Source organism: Protopterus annectens, chromosome 10.part0, assembly GCF_019279795.1.
Source record: "Protopterus annectens isolate FY-2018-M chromosome 10.part0, PAN1.0, whole genome shotgun sequence".
Taxonomy (NCBI): Eukaryota; Metazoa; Chordata; order Ceratodontiformes; family Protopteridae; genus Protopterus; species Protopterus annectens.
In genome coordinates, this window is record NC_056744.1 from 326907651 (window position 1) to 326925008 (window position 17358).

General features: G+C 40.5%; 1 protein-coding gene across 3 annotated transcripts in view; it reads right to left on the bottom strand.

Annotated features, from left to right (window-relative positions):
* Positions 1 to 17358, bottom strand: part of DNM3 (dynamin 3) — a 2680418-nt gene that overhangs the window by 481478 nt on the left and 2181582 nt on the right. For all 3 annotated transcript variants that reach the window (XM_044085220.1, XM_044085219.1, XM_044085218.1), the window contains exon 18: positions 4965 to 5194. In XM_044085220.1, the coding sequence (XP_043941155.1) occupies positions 4965 to 5194 (230 nt within the window). The remainder of the gene's footprint in view (positions 1 to 4964; positions 5195 to 17358) is intronic.

Sequence of the window (17358 nt, forward strand, 5' to 3'; positions counted from 1 at the left end):
TAGAAGAAAGGCCAAAGCACTGACATAACAAGAGAAGTGAGTGTGGTGCTACTGGAGTTCAGTTACATGTGTTAACTAATGTAAGAAAGGCCAAAGCACGGACATAACAAGAGAAGTGAGTGTGGTGCTACTGGAGTTCAGTTACTTGTGTTAACTAATGTAAGAAAGGCCAAAGCAGTGATATAACAAGAGAAGCGAGTGTGGTGCTATCGGAGTTCAGTTACTTATGTTAACTAATGTAAGAAAGGCCAAAGCACTGACATAACAAGAGAAGTGTGGTGATACCGGAGTTCAGTTACTTGTGTTAACTAATGTAAGAAAGGCCAAAGCACTGACATAACAAGAGAAGTGAGTGTGGTGCTACCGGAGTTCAGTTACTTGTGTTAACTAATGTAAGAAAGGCCAAAGCACTGACGCAACAAGAGAATTGAGTGTGGTGCTACCGGAGTTCAGTTACTTGTGTTGACTAATGTAAGAAAGGGCAAAGCACTGACATAACAAAAGAAGTGAGTGTGGAGCTACCGGAGTTCAGTTACTTGTGTTAACTAATGTAAGAAAGACCAAAGCACTGACATAACAAGAGAAGTGAGTGTGGTGCTACCGGAGTTCAGTTACTTGTGTTAACTAATGTAAGAAAGGCCAAAGCACTGACATAACAAGAGAAGTGAGTGTGGCGCTACCGGAGTTCAGTTAATTGTGTTAACTAATGTAAGAAAGGCCAAAGAACTGACATAACAAGAGAAGTGAGTGTGGTGCTATTGGAGTTCAGTTACATGTGTTAACTAATGTAAGAAAGGCCAAAGCAGTGATATAACAAGAGAAGTGAGTGTGGTGCTAACGGAGTTCAGTTACTTGTGTTAACTAATGTAAGAAAGGCCAAAGCACTGACATAACAAGAGAAGTGTTGTGCTACCGGAGTTCAGTTACTTGTGTTAACTAATGTAAGAAAGGCCAAAGCACTGTCATAACAAGAGAAGTGAGTGTGGTGCTAACGGAGTTCAGTTACTTGTGTTAACTAATGTAAGAAAGGCCAAACCAGTGACATAACAAGAGATGTAAGTGTGGTGCTAATGGAGTTCAGTTAATTGTGTTAACTAATGTAAGAAAGGGGAAAGCACTGACATAACAAGAGAAATGAGTTTGGTGCTACCGGAGTTCAGTTACTTGTGCTAACTAATGTAAGAAAGGCCAAAGCACTGACATAACAAGATAAGTGAGTGTGGTGCTAACGGAGTTCATTTACTTATGTTAACTAATGTAAAGAAGGCCAAAGCACTGTCATAATAAGAGAAGTGAGTGTGGTGCTACCGGAATTCAGTTACTTGTGTTAACTAATGTAAGAAAGGCCAAACCAGTGATATAACAAGAGAAGTAAGTGTGGTGCTACTGGAGTTCAGTTACTTGTGTTAACTAATGTAAGAAAGGCCAAAGCACTGTCATAACAAGAGAAGTGAGTGTGGTGCTACAGGAGTTCAGTTACTTGTGTTAACTAATTTAAGAAAGGCCAAAGCACTGTCATAACAAGAGAAGTGAGTGTGGTGTTACCGGAGTTCAGTTACTTGCGTTAACTAATGTAAGAAAGGCCAAATCACTGACATAACAAGAGAAGTGAGTGTGGTGCTACTGGAGTTCAGTTACTTGTGTTAACTAATGTAGGAAAGGCCAAAGCACTGACATAACAGGAGAAGTGAGTGTGGTGCTCCCGGAGTTCAGTTACTTGTGTTACCTAATGTAAGAAAGGCCAAAGCACTGACATAACAAGAGAAGTAAGTGTGGTGCTACAGGAGTTCAGTTACTTGTGTTAACTAATGTAAGAAAGGCCAAAGCACTGACATAACAAGAGAAGTAAGTGTGGTGCTACAGGAGTTCAGTTACTTGTGTTAACTAATGTAAGAAAGGCCAAAGCACTGACATAACAAGATAAGTGAGTGTGGTGCTACTGGAGTTCAGTTACTTGTGTTAACTACTGTAAGAAAGGCCAAAGCACTGACATAACAAGAGAAGTGAGTGTGGTGCTACTGGATTTCAGTTACTTGTGTTAACTCATGTAAGAAAGGCCAAAGCACTGACATAACAAGAGAAGTGAGTGTGGTGCTATTGGAGTTCAGTTCCGTGTGTTAACTAATGTAAGAAAGGCCAAAGCACTGACATAACAAGAGAAGTGAGTGTGGTGCTACGGGAGTTCAGTTACTTGTGTTAACTAATGTAAGAAAGGCCAAAGCACTGACATAACAAGAGAAGTGAGTGTTGTGCTAATGGAGTTCAGTTACATGTGTTAACTAATGTAAGAAAGGCCAAAGCACTGACATAACAAGAGAAGTGAGTGTGGTGCTAACGGAGTTCAGTTACTTGTGTTAACTAATGTAAGAAAGGCCAAAGCACTGTCATAACAAGAGAAGTGAGTGTGGTGCTAACGGAGTTCAGTTACTTGTGTTAACTAATGTAAGAAAGGCCAAACCAGTGACATAACAAGAGAAATAAGTGTGGTGCTAATGGAGTTCAGTTACTTGTGTTAACTAATGTAAGAAAGGGCAAACCAGTGACATAACAAGAGAAGTGAGTGTGGTGCTGCCAGAGTTCAGTTACTTGTGGTAACTAATGTAAGAAAGGCCAAAGCACTGTCATAACAAGAGAAGTGAGTGTGGTGCTACCGGAGTTCAATTACTTTTGTTAACTAATGTAAGAAAGGCCAAAGCACTGACATAACAAGAGAAGTGAGTGTGGTGCTGCCGGAGTTCAGTTACTTGTGGTAAGTAATGTCATCGTCAAGCATAAAGAAAATAACGCAACGCTGGTGGTAGTGCTTTCTGGCTATCAAATCACTGTAAAGTCACTCAGCAGTCTTATTTCGGGGTTTATGTGTCTCCTTTCAACAAAGAATACAGGTACATAACTACAATTTTTGCAAGAAAAACCAAAGAGCATTAAAAGGCAAAGGATATGACATGGTTTCAGTAAGTGTGGTCCTTTTTACTCAGGCAGGGAGACAGGGGTGTGTTTAATGAGCATGTAAGCAGAAGCACGAGAATTTCCCGAGTGTACAGGTGGGCTGCAACTGCTGAACAGGTGGGCTGCAACTGGTGAACAGGTGGGCTGCAACTGGTGTACAACTGGGCTGTTACTGCTGTACTGCTGGGCTGCAACTGGTGTACTGCTGGGCTGCAACTGGTGAACAAGTGGGCTACAACTGGTATACTGCTACGCTACAACTGGTGTACATCTGGGCTACAACTGGTATACTGCTACGCTACAACTGGTGTACATCTGGGCTGCAACTGGTGAACAGGTGGGCTGCAACTGGTGTACAACTGGGCTGCAACTGGTGTACATTTGGGCTACAAGTTGTGTACAGCTGGGCTACAACTGGCTACAACTGATGTACTGCTGGGCTATAAATGTTGTACAGCTGGGCTACAACTGGTGTACTGCTGGGCTATAACTGTTGTACAGCTGGGCTACAACTGGTGTACTGCTGGGCTATAAATGTTGTACAGCTGGGCTACAACTGGTGTACTGCTGGGGTATAAATGTTGTACAGCTGGGCTACAACTGGTGTACTGCTGGGCTACATCTGGTTTACTGCTGGGCTACAACTGGTGTACAGCTGGGCTACAACTGGTGTACTACTGGGCTACAACTGGCGTACAGCTGGGCTACAACTGGTGTACTGCTGGGCTATAACTATTGTACATCTGGGCTACAACTGGTGTACTGCTGGGCTACAACTGGAGTACAGCTGGGCTACAATTGGTGTAAAGTTGGGCTACAACTGGTGTACTGCTGGGCTGTACCTGTTGTACAGCTGGGCTACAACTGGTGTACTGCTGGCTACAACTGGCGTACAGCTGGCTACAACTGGCATACTTATGGGCTACAACTGGTGTACTGCTGGCTAAAACTGGTGTTGCTGGACTACATTTGGTGTACTCTGGGTGCAGCTGAAGTCCAGGGCATTGCAGTATGCTGCGTGAGTTCTTTGTTAAAGAAGTACTGCTAAATGTAGCCACCCATAAACCATTAACACTTGCAACCTCAGAAATGAGCAAAAAAAAGAAGTGAGCAAGAAGCACGCATGAGCTACCCCAGCATAAGAAAATCCCTGGGGTACATGTTGACACTGCCGGGACAGGAAGTGCTGATGTGGTGTTTTACTGGTTAAATATAATCTACCACCCTAAGCTTTAGAAAGCTTTACTCACATACCAACAGCTCATAGAATAAAGGAGGATGACTGAGTACTATACTATGAAATGAACGCTAACATTTGTGTTGGGGGGGTCTATTATAAGTGTGCATTAACAATGAAGAGTGCAAAGCCTTCTCGTGACAACCCTGTGCTGCACAGATTTCCATGAATGGGTCAGGATATAATGTTCAGCTGTGGATGAACATGCAGTGATGGACACTGGTAGGCGAAAGGACCTCAGAACTGCTATAGTAGCACAAGTCAAAGCATAAAATATCAAACTGCTTCCTGTTCACCTGCCTTGGAGTGCAGTCAGATAATCTACTGCACTTTATCCATATGCTGCATTCATACCACCTCTTTGATTATGTACTTGTGAAGAAGTTCTTTTACAGATAGAACACAGAATGGTAAAGACTAATAGCGCATCTGCAAGACTGAAAATAAACAAGCCTGTTGAGAAACTCCAGAAAAACTGACTTAAGAAGTAAGCAATAAATGAGAACACCAGTGTATAACATCTTTGAGGTGATACTTCTCAGGTAAGCAAGGTGAATGAAGACACAATGTAGCAACTGAGGTCAACAAATGGAAAAATGCACCAGTAAAAGGTCATAATTACAAAGTAACCACTACTTGCTGTAAGCCTGCTCCAGAAAGCTCAACCATATGCAGATGACAGTGCTAGCAACAGCATGAATTACATCATTCCATACCTTAAATGCCCTTGTAAAACATAAATTGTGAGCACCAGAAAGGCTGTGGTAACACACACTACCTGTGTGAAGAGGTCTGTAACCAGGAAGCATCCACTGGTGGAGGCATTGGGGTAGATATGGTGCAGGAGCTGATGTCCCCAATAATTTGCAGTGCTTCATTGATAGCATGGTACATGCGGAGAGTCTCTTCTCGGTGTTGTGCCTCCTCCACTGATTCCTCCATCAAAGTGTTTTGGTCCCCTGAAGAATAAAGATGGGCCAGGAGCTCTGCATTAATGAAGTCCTTAACCTGAAAAACAGGAGAAGCAAAAATGATGGTGACATACAGACATCAGCAGGGCACAACGTCAGTCGCAACAGTTGTAAAAAGGGTGGTGCACCATACACCAGGGTGCACATGTACTCCTGGCTCCTACAAAGTACCCCTAGCCATATACCATGAGCCTACAGAAAATAAAGAATAAGTTCCTGTATCGATGTGCTTACATTCACGGAATCACAAACCAGCTTTCCAGCTACAATTGTGCTACAAATATTTCTGAGTATGAGTTAATACAGTGTTCACTTAACAGGACATTTCTGCCTCATAGCAGATTAACAAGGTACACGTTAATAATGTCTGCCTGTTGAATGCTTGCCCACTGGATTGCTAACTGGCTCTCACAGATGGGATGCAGGAATACAAAACAGGGGAAGCTGCCTCCACAAAGAGACCAGTCAGAAATGTAGTCTCCCAGGGTTCTGTGCTGGGACTTCTACTTGGCATCTATTTCTCTGAAGTAATAGCCAACACCGAAAGGCTCTGGCTGACCACATTTGCAGATGACTTGCAAACTAGAAGCAGTCATTGAGTCCCCAAATGATTCGGCCATCCTGCAGGAAGGTTTGTTCCAAATAAATAAATGGTGCCAAAATCATAGACTGAAACTAAATACCTAAAAATACATTCCTTTAGGAAGTCATCTTAACCAGGGAACTACCACATTGACAATATGCCCCTAAAAATTGACCCACTCATTTGGGATTTGGGAATGCATATGGACAGTTACATAACTTTCGGCCAACATATGTCCACTTTCATAAGAAATCCTTCTACAATGCACAACTTATAAACAAAGGAAATGTGTCTGTATCTAGAGTATAATGCCTCCTTTGGCATTTATCTGTCCAGAAACATGCAACAACTAGAATGCTCACAGAGGCACCTTACTAAAGGGATACAAGGTCTAAACAATATGTCCTACCTTGACCGACTCAAAGCCCTGTCACTATATTTGGTATCCTACAGACTACTGAGAGGTGACCTGTAAGTGGCATACAAAGTATTCTCTGACCTTACTACTGATGACCCTCCTGCATATCAGCAAGTCAGACGGCATTAGGAATACACAGTCTAGGGATTCAAACCTCTTCTGAAAAATCAACAGAATGGTTTGGACAGACAGGTATATCTCGCAGAGGATACCACTGCTCTGGAATGAACTCCCCAACCACATAAAACAAAGCTCATCCCTGTCCATATTCAAGCACAACTTGGAAATATGGATGGACATTAAAAATATACCCCAGGACTGCCCCCCCAAGAACTACAAATGGACAGAGGCAGCTCCTAAATACTTTAACACATGCATAGGTCCCCCAATTATATATGGTATGATCCCGGTTATTCTTAATAAAGGACATATATAATTATCGAAAACAAGAAAACTGGTTAGGATTAAAATGGCTCCCAAGGGCAGCTATCCTGCTACTTACCTATGAACCTATGAACGTGTCCATCCAAAGGGCTCAGAGAAAGGGTTACCTATGAACGTGTCCATCCAAAAGGCTCAGAGAAAGGGTTACCTATGAACGTGTCCATCCAAAGGGCTCAGAGAAAGGGTTACCTATGAACGTGTCCATCCAAAGGGCTCAGAGAAAGGGTTACCTATGAACGTGTCCATCCAAAGGGCTCAGAGAAAGGGTTACCTATGAACGTGTCCATCCAAAGGGTTCAGAGAAGGGGTTACCTATGAACATGTCCATCCAAAGGGCTCAGAAAAGAGCTTACCTATGAACGTGTCCATCCAAAGGGCTCAGAGAAAGGGTTACCTATGAATGTGTCCATCCAAAGGGCTCAGAGAAAGGGTTACCTATGAACGGGTCCATCCAAAGGGCTCAGAGAAAGGGTTACCTATGAACGTGTCCATCCAAAGGGCTCAGAGAAAGGGTTACCTATGAACTTGTCCATCCAAAGGGCTCAGAGAAAGGGTTACCTATGAATGTGTCCATCCAAAGGGCTCAGAGAAAGGGTTACCTATGAACGTGTCCATCCAAAGGGCTCAGAGAAAGGGTTACCTATGAATGTGTCCATCCAAAGGGCTCAGAGAAAGGGTTACCTATGAACGTGTCCATCCAAAGGGCTCAGAGAAAGGGTTACCTATGAACGTGTCCATCCAAAGGGCTCAGAGAAAGGGTTACCTATGAACGTGTCTATACAAAGGGCTCAGAGAAAGGGTTACCTATGAACGTGTCCATCCAAAGGGCTCAGAGAAAGGGTTCCAATGGCAGAGTGAATATGACAGGTATGCATGCAAGTTCTAAAGCCAAAAGTCAAAATGGGCTGTTAAAGAAGTTTTCATATAAAGGGAATGTTTGGCACAATCATTTTTTCCCATCCTCTAAATCTTTGTGATCTCAGAGCTGGTAACATAAGGTACAGAGGAATGGGGGAAGCGGCGTTCTCTGTATTTCATGAGTGTGAACAAGGGATTTGTCACTTCTGATATGTTGTATCAGTTTCACTGAAACTCAATTTGGGCATGCAGTTTTTGATGTAGTGTGTATTTATCTTGTATATTTCACTTCTGCCCTGCAACACACTGAATGTTTCCTTATTTTTGGAAAGGCTTGGGGTGGGGGGCGAGAAAGACAAAATTACATCAAATAAATATAAAAAAAACGAAAAAAAATGCTAAGAGTAAAAAAAAAAAAAACAAAAAAAAACAACTGCCATTATAAATGTAATGGAACGATGTACATCAATTAAATAGAAAGAAGAGAAATGATCTGCCATTACACATGTGAAGGAATGATGCATATCGATTAAACACAATGAAGAGAAACCAACTGCCACTGCATATGTGAAGGAATGAAACGTACTGTTTAAACAGAAAGAAGAGAAAACAACCACCATTACACATGTGAAGGAATGATGTTCATAGGTTCAAAGGTGTGTACTAGGCTAATGGCTCTGGAGCCTTTACAAGCCTAGCTCATAGGATTACCCCGGCATCGTGCCAGCCAACCTTAGTTCCCAGCGCCTCTGTCGAGTAGAGCCACTGGAGTGATCCCTGGGGTGAATTTTCTATTTCCCATCCTCTCATCAATATTTCTCTTGAAGAGGGCCAGTGAGGTGCTCTGTATGACATGTATGGGAAGTGGGTTATGAACCTGTCCCTCCAGCTTGTTTTTTGATTGTGGTAATGAGGTTGAGGTTCTGGAGCGTGTAGTGGGGAGGGATTGGGATTTCTTTAGATGTAGCATTTCTAACAGAGCTGGGTCAGACATGGCTTTGTAAGTCAAGCAGAGAGCACCTCCAAGTAGACAATATGAGACAGAGAATAGTTGGAGTTTTTTGTGTCTATCCATATAGAACAAGTGTTTAAGGCCTAGGATCCTCTTTGTGAGGTATTTTTGCAGCCTTTCCAGTTGTTGCAGGTGTCTATTGAGGTACATGCCAAATGGGGCATTGTACTTGATGATTGGCCTAATGAGGGAACAGTACAGGGAGACAATGACCTCCTTCTTCCTGAATGTAAAACCCTTAGTAATGAGATGTGCCACACAGAAGGACTTTCTGACCACAGTGGCAATATTTTGGTCAAAAGAGAGGTTGCTATCAACCTGTGTTCCCAGATCTCTTATAATGCCTTCTGTGTTCAGTGGACTACCATCGATGTGGTAATTCATGGGAACCAGGTTTTTCCCAAAGGGGATGACAACACATTTTTTGGCATTAAGCTTAAGGCCATGGTTCTGACACCAGTCGTTGGTCTCGGTGAGGGCTTTCTGTAGGATGTCAACATCACTTGGGGAGTTAATAATAGCTCCCAACTTGCAATCGTCTGCGAACTTTGTCAGCCAGAGTCCCTTCATGTTGGCCTGGATGTCAGAGAAGTAGATACCAAACATGAGATGACCCAGGACCGAACCATGTGGGACTCCACTTGTGTTTGGCCTGCAGTCCAACTTGGAGTCAGTTACTTTCACACTGTGGGTTCTATCTGTGAGCAACCCACCTAGTGATATAGGGGTTGATGCCTAGCTTAGTGAGTTTTTCTATGATTCCTGAGTGGGAAATGGTATCAAAGGCTTTGGCTAGATCAAGGTAGGCTGTATGAACCACCTTGCCTTCATCCACAGCTCTGGTGACTGACTCAAAGAAGCAGACCAGGTTGAGTAGGCATGATCTACCCTTCACAAACCCAAACTGTGTGGGATCCAGAGTTTGGAGATTCCCTGTATCCTTGTTTATTAGGTCCATGATGATGCATTCCATAGTTATGCATATCAGACTCGTCAAGCTAATGGGGCGATAGTTCCCAGGGTCTGTAGTTGCTCCTCCTTTGTGGAGAAGGATGACTGTAGCAGTGTGCCATTCATTAGGGACAAAGCCTGAGGTGAGGCTGTGACTGAACACAGCACACAGGTGAGGTACCAGTTCACTCTTTAGCTCATGTAGAACACAGCTGGAGATATTGTCAGGTCCCACAGAAGCTATATTCTTAGCCTTGGACAGTGCTATTTTAACCTGTGCAGCAGTAATATTTGGTGTCTGGCAATCTACCGGTGTTGGGGTAGAGAGTGGTAAAGTTGGCACTGAATCTGTCGGCCAGTATATTGGCAATATCTGTTGGCTCTGTATAAGAGGTACCATTGTGCAGTAGCTCAGAGCAAATCTGGGTATTGCCGTGGAGATTCTTTACATAACTATAGAAGGCCTTGTGGTTGTCTTTACTATCTGCTGTAATTCTGTTTTCACAGCTAGCTTTAGAGGATTGGATGAGGAATCTCAACGTTTGTTGAGGTTGATAAGGGAGTTTTTCCAGTCTTGGGACTTCACCTTGTTCCGCATCAGTTTCCTCCTTCTGTTGTAGAGTTTGTTTATGGCAGGGGACCACCAGATTGGCTTCTTTTTTTGGATGAGAGTGTCTTGGTTCTATTGGGTATGGCTAGATCCATGCATTTGTGTACATGCTTGTACAGTGCATTGGTGCATGATTCAGTGGTCATGCAACTATTCTCCATTTGCATGGGTGCTGTAAAGTAAGCCACCTCTGTTTTTAGGAGCCCAAAGTTAGCGTTGGAGAAGTTTTTCATGGTGGTTACCTTTGCAGGGCAGGTGGGAGGGATGTGGATTTCCAAGGTGATTAGTTTGTGGTCAGATCTAACTACGGAGAAGTTGACTATTGGTGTAGAGTAATGGTCGCCCATGTTAGTAATGACCAGGTCAAGGATGTTGCTACCTCTAGTGGGGGTAAGAACGAGCTGGTCCAAGACATTGGAATTAATGAATTCCAGGAAATGTTGGACAAGTATATTGGTAAACGAGTAGTTTTCCCAGTTAATGGAGGGGTAGTTGAAGTTGCCGAGTATGAGAGTGTTAGGTTGGACCCTAATATTCTCCAGGGTGCTTAGGATCATGGAGTGTGAGTCTTGGGACATGGTTGGGGATCTATAGCAGGTTATGACCTGAATCACTGTCTTATCCAGTGTTAGCTGTACCTGAAGTATCTCTGATGTGTTATGTTGGGCTACCAGTCTGGAGGTGTGCGCATCATTTATGAATATGGAAACACCACTAGTTTTGGAGCTTCAGTCCAAGTTCTGGGGCTGAAAGGTGTGAAATGTGTTATAGCCTGGTAGTGCAGGGGTGCTTCTTGCTGCCTTGAACCAGGTCTCTGTTACAGCACAAATGTCGATGCTCTCCATTTTAAGGAGTGCTTCGAGTGAGTGCATTTTGAGATTTAGACTTCTAGCATTGAGCAGCATGACCCTCAGATTGCATTTGTTTGTAGCTGTTAAAGTGTGCCAATTAAACAGAAAGAGAAACCAACTGTCATTATATATGAAGAAATGCTGTGTACCGATTACATAGAAACAAAAGAAACCAACAACTGTTACACATATAAAGGAATGATGCATACCAAGGAAAAAGAAGAGAAACCAGCTGCCATTACACATATGAAGGAATGATACATACTGATTAAACAGAAAGAAAAGAAACCAACCGCCATTACACATGTGAAGGAATGATGCATACGGATTAAACAGAAAGAAGAGAAACCAAACGCCATTACACGTGAAGGAATGATGCTTACTGATTAAACAGAAAGAAGAGAAACCAACCACCATTACACATGAAGGAATGATGCTTAGTGATTAAACAGAAAAAAGAGAAACCAACCGCCATTACACGTGAAGGAATGATGCTTACTGATTAAACAGAAATAAGAGAAACCAACCACCATTACACATGTGAAGGAATGAAGCGTACCAAATAACCAGAAAGAAGAGAAACCAACTGTTGTTATACATGTGAAGGAATGATGCATACGGACTGAACAAAAAAAAGAGAATCCAACCGCCATTACTTATGTGTAGGAATGAGGCATACCAGTTAAACAAAAAGAGGAGAATCCAACCCCTGTTATACATGCGAAGGAATGATACGTAATGAGTAAACAAGAAGAAAAATAAACCAACTGCTGTAAACCCGTGAAGGAATGATGCTTATGATTAAACAGAAAGAAGAGAAACCAACCGCCATTACACGTGAAGGAATGATGCATACTAATTAAACAGAAAGAAAAGAAACAAACTGCTATTAAACATGCGAAGGAATGATACATACTGATTAAACAAAAAGAAGAGAAACAAACTGCTGTTACACACGTGAAGGAATGATGCTTACTGATTAAACAGAAAGAAAAGAAACAAACTGCTGTTACACATGCGAAGGAATGATACATACTGATTAAACAGAAAGAAGAGAAACAAGCTGCTGTTACACATGCGAAGGAATACTACATACTGATTAAACAAAAAGAAGAGAAACAAACTGCTGTTACACACGTGAATGAATGATGCATACTGATTAAACAGAAAGAAGGGAAACAAATTGCTGTTACACACGTGAAGGAATGATGCATACTGATTAAACAGAAAGAAGGGAAACAAACTGCTGTTAAACATGCGAAGGAATGATACATACTGATTAAACAGAAAGAAGAGAAACAAACTGCTGTTACACACGTGAATGAATGATGCTTACTGATTAAACAGAAAGAAGAGAAACAAACTGTTGTTACACATGCGAATGAATGATGCTTACTGATTAAACAGAAAGAAAAGAAACAAACTGCTGTTACACATGCGAAGGAATGATACATACTGATTAAACAGAAAGAAGAGAAACAAACTGCTGTTACACATGCGAAGCTGATTAAACAGAAAGAAGAGAAACAAACTGCTGTTACACATGCGAAGGAATGATACATACTGATTAAACAGAAAGAGGGGAAACAAATTGCTGTTACGTGAAGGAATGATGCATACTGATTAAACAGAAAGAAGGGAAACAAACTGCTGTTACATATGTGAAGGAATGATGCTTACTGATTAAACAGAAAGAAGAGAAACAAACTGCTGTTACACATGCGAAGGAATGATACATACTAATTAAACAGAAAGAAGGGAAACAAATTGCTGTTACACACGTGAAGGAATGATGCATACTGATTAAACAGAAAGAAAAGAAACAAACTGCTGTTAAACATGTGAAGGAATGATACATACTGATTAAACAGAAAGAAGAGAAACAAATTGCTGTTACACATGCGAAGGAATGATGCATACTGATTAAACAGAAAGAAAAGAAACAAACTGCTGTTACACATGCGAAGGAATGATACATACTGATTAAACAGAAAGAAGAGAAACTGCTGTTACACATGCAAAGGAATACTACATACTGATTAAACAGAAAGAAGAGAAACAAACTGCTGTTACACACGCGAAGGAATGATGCATACTGATTAAACAGAAAGAAGGGAAACAAATTGCTGTTACACACGTGAAGGAATGATGCATACTGATTAAACAGAAAGAAGGGAAACAAATTGCTGTTACACACGTGAAGGAATGATGCTTACTGATTAAACAGAAAGAAGAGAAACAAACTGCTGTTAAACATGCGAAGGAATGATACATACTGATTAAACAGAAAGAAGAGAAACAAACTGCTGTTACACACGTGAATGAATGATGCTTACTGATTAAACAGAAAGAGGAGAAACAAACTGCTGTTACACATGCGAATGAATGATGCTTACTGATTAAACAGAAAGAAAAGAAACAAACTGCTGTTACACATGCGAAGGAATGATACATACTGATTAAACAGAAAGAAAAGAAACAAACTGCTGTTACACATGCAAAGCTGATTAAACAGAAAGAAGAGAAACAAACTGCTGTTACACATGCGAAAGAATGATACATACTGATTAAACAGAAAGAGGGGAAACAAATTGCTGTTACGTGAAGGAATGATGCATACTGATTAAACAGAAAGAAGGGAAACAAACTGCTGTTACATATGTGAAGGAATGATGCTTACTGATTAAACAGAAAGAGGAGAAACAAACTGCTGTTACACATGAGAAGGAATGATACATACTAATTAAACAGAAAGAAGGGAAACAAATTGCTGTTACACACGTGAAGGAATGATACATACTGATTAAACAGAAAGAAGGGAAACAAATTGCTGTTACACATGTGAAGGAATGATGCATACTGATTAAACAGAAAGAAAAGAAACAAACTGCTGTTAAACATGCGAAGGAATGATACATACTGATTAAACAGAAAGAAGAGAAACAAACTGCTGTTACACATGCGAAGGAATGATACATACTGATTAAACAGAAAGAAGAGAAACAAACTGCTGTTACACACATGAAGGAATGATGCTTACTGATTAAACAGAAAGAAAAGAAACAAACTGCTGTTAAACATGCGAAGGAATGATGCATACTGATTAAACAGAAAGAAGAGAAACAAACTGCTGTTAAACATGCGAAGGAATGATACATACTGATGAAACAGAAAGAAGAGAAACCAACTGCTGTTACACACATGAAGGAATGATGCATACTGAATAAACAGAAAGAAGAGAAACAAACTGCTGTTAAAATGCGAAGGAATGATACATACTGATTAAACAGAAAGAAAAGAAACAAACTGCTGTTACACACGTGAAGGAATGATGCATACTGATTAAACAGAAAGAAGGGAAACAAACTACTGTTACACACGTGAAGGAATGATGCTTACTGATTAAACAGAAAGAAGAGAAACAAACTGCTGTTACACATGTGAAGGAATGATACATACTGATTAAACAGAAAGAGGGGAAACAAACTGCTGTTACGTGAAGGAATGATGCATACTGATTAGACAGAAAGAAGGGAAACAAACTGCTGTTACACATGTGAAGGAATGATGCTTACTGATTAAACAGAAAGAAGAGAAACAAACTGCTGTTACACATGCGAAGGAATGATACATACTGATTAAACAGAAAGAAGAGAAACAAACTGCTGTTACACACATGAAGGAATGATGGTTACAGATTAAACAGAAAGAAAAGAAACAAACTGCTGTTAAACATGCGAAGGAATGATGCATACTGATTAAACAGAAAGAAGAAAAACAAACTGCTGTTAAACATGCGAAGGAATGATACATACTGATGAAACAGAAAGAAGAGAAACCAACTGCTGTTACACACGTGAAGGAATGATGCATACTGATTAAACAGAAAGAAGAGAAACAAACTGCTGTTAAACATGCGAAGGAATGATACATACTGATTAAACAGAAAGAAAAGAAACAAACTGCTGTTACACACGTGAAGGAATGATGCATACTGATTAAACAGAAAGAAGGGAAACAAACTGCTGTTACACACGTGAAGGAATGATGCTTACTGATTAAACAGAAAGAAGAGAAACAAACTGCTGTTAAACATGCGAAGGAATGATACATACTGATTAAACAGAAAGAAGAGAAACAAACTGCTGTTAAACACATGAAGGAATGATGCTTACTGATTAAACAGAAAGAAGAGGAAACAAACTGCTGTTAAACATGCGAAGGAATGATACATACTGATTAAACAGAAAGAAGAGAAACAAATTGCCATCACACATGTGAAGGACAGACAGGAAGTAAAGACAAATTAAAGGAAACAAGGCATAGTGACCGCATAAAATGTAACTGCTCTTATCTTGCAACAGCCGTTTATCAAGCTGAAGCCATATTCTGCTGCTCTCTAACATTAGGATCATTAACTTACCAAACAAAAGTTTATAAGTCAAATCTCTATTCTGAAGAAAATGAATGAGGCAGTCACTTTCACAACTGCAGGAAAATCTGTTGGCTACCCAGACCTTCTTCATTGTTGTTGTCTTTCAGCTTTTCCCGGTTAGGGGTCGACACAGTGGAACTCCGGTCCGCTAATGACTGGCAGTAGATTTTCACAAATGCCGAGGTGCCAGCTCGATGTTCAACCTTCAACGAAGGCACTCCCATTTACACATGTCTTTCGAATGCCCACCCAACCGTGGGGAGGACATGCAGACTCCACACAGAAGGCACTCCCTGCACTCCAGCTTCCCCTGATTTATTTCACCTGACAAGCATACTAAAGAGAAGACTCAAACCTTAGAGTGCCCTAGCAGGAATCTCTTTCTCTCTGCTCCCCAAAACTTTTCTCCTTTCCTGTTCTTTCTAGTGTCGCAGTCGAATCAAGGGTGAACCACAACTTTTCAAGTCATCCAGTTATAAAGCTCTTAACTTTCATTTGCCATTTGCCTAAAGTTAATTATATCAGTGTGTGCTAAGAATCACGATATTATAATCATGTGATTACACAACTGAAAAAATATATAAACGTTTATTAAGCACTTTCAACCTTCACATAATGAGTAACATTCACCTTATATACATTCAAAAGACAGTCATGTGACCTGTCACATGATAATTATTAATTAAATACTTTTTTTTACATTATTCAGTCTTTTACTTCTTTTTAAAACACATTTATAGCTTACTGCACCATTTCGTGCTGGATAAACATTAGCATTCTGGAGAATTTGCCATATTATTTCGCTGACCTCTAATTCACCATCATTTTTAACATCTTTATTAAATTATTTTTTAAGAGATAGGTAAACATGCACTGAAATTAAAGTAAACAAACCATATTAACATACTTCCAAGTACATACATTATACACCACTTATGTTCCTTTTTATAAATATCAGTCCAACATTACATAAATTGCTCAATTCCTGCCTTCTCTTAAACCTCACTGCTTCTCCATAATATTATTATGCACGTATTGTTCTCACAATTTCCATTTATTTGTATGTATTTTGCTCCTTCTTTTTTCTGAAGATTCCACTTCCTGTTCTTTTATCTCTGTTACAATATTCAACACTTCTAACACAGTTGGTTTAGACACTGATTTCCATTTTCTAGTAATTGTATTTTTTTGGCGGCCACGAGAATTAAACTTAACAAGGCCTTACTATGTCTAGGCAATTCAGATCCTGTATTACAGCTCAAGAAAAGCATTTCTTTAGTTACACCTGTTGACACACCTAGTATCTCTTACAGAGTACTTTGTAGGGAAATTTTAAAATCTGCCAACTCGTTACATTCCCAAAACACGTTCTCATTTACTCCTTTTTTCCCCATCACACCTCCAACATTTGTGAGCTACCTGGGGAAAAATTCTTTGAAATCTGCCTGGGGTATAAAAATACCTATGCAAACACTTCCAAGCAAAAATCCCAAACCTTCCAGACTTTGTTGCATATTTGGGAGCCACACATATGCCTTCCCATTGTTCCATTATAGATCGTTTATCCAATCTCTCTTCCCAATCTCTTCTAACCACTTCTGATTGATTCTTATAGCCATCATGCAATATTTTATATGCCTGACTAATTATTCCTTTTGTAACAGCAGCTTCTGTTCTAGATTCAACAAAAACTCTACCAGAGTATGTCTTTCACTTCGGATCCCCCTATCCCTTTCTCTTTGTCTATACTCTGATATTGATCATAGATAGGGACGGCAATCACGAGCCTGAAGTCCAAATGTCTTCTTGGATTCATTTTACTCTAGTACCTTTTCCTCTCTAGTTATCTGCTCACAGTACCGTGTTTCCTTTGCCAATTTTTGCCAGTAAATTCCAGTCCCTTCTTGCCTATTTTCAGTAGCCCTACTTGCAGTCATCCTTATTGGAATAGTGCCTTTTTCCATTCTCACGTTGGCTTAGTTCTTAGAATACTTTCTACTACTTTAATATTCTGTACGGTTACTGTTATTCTCCTTAAG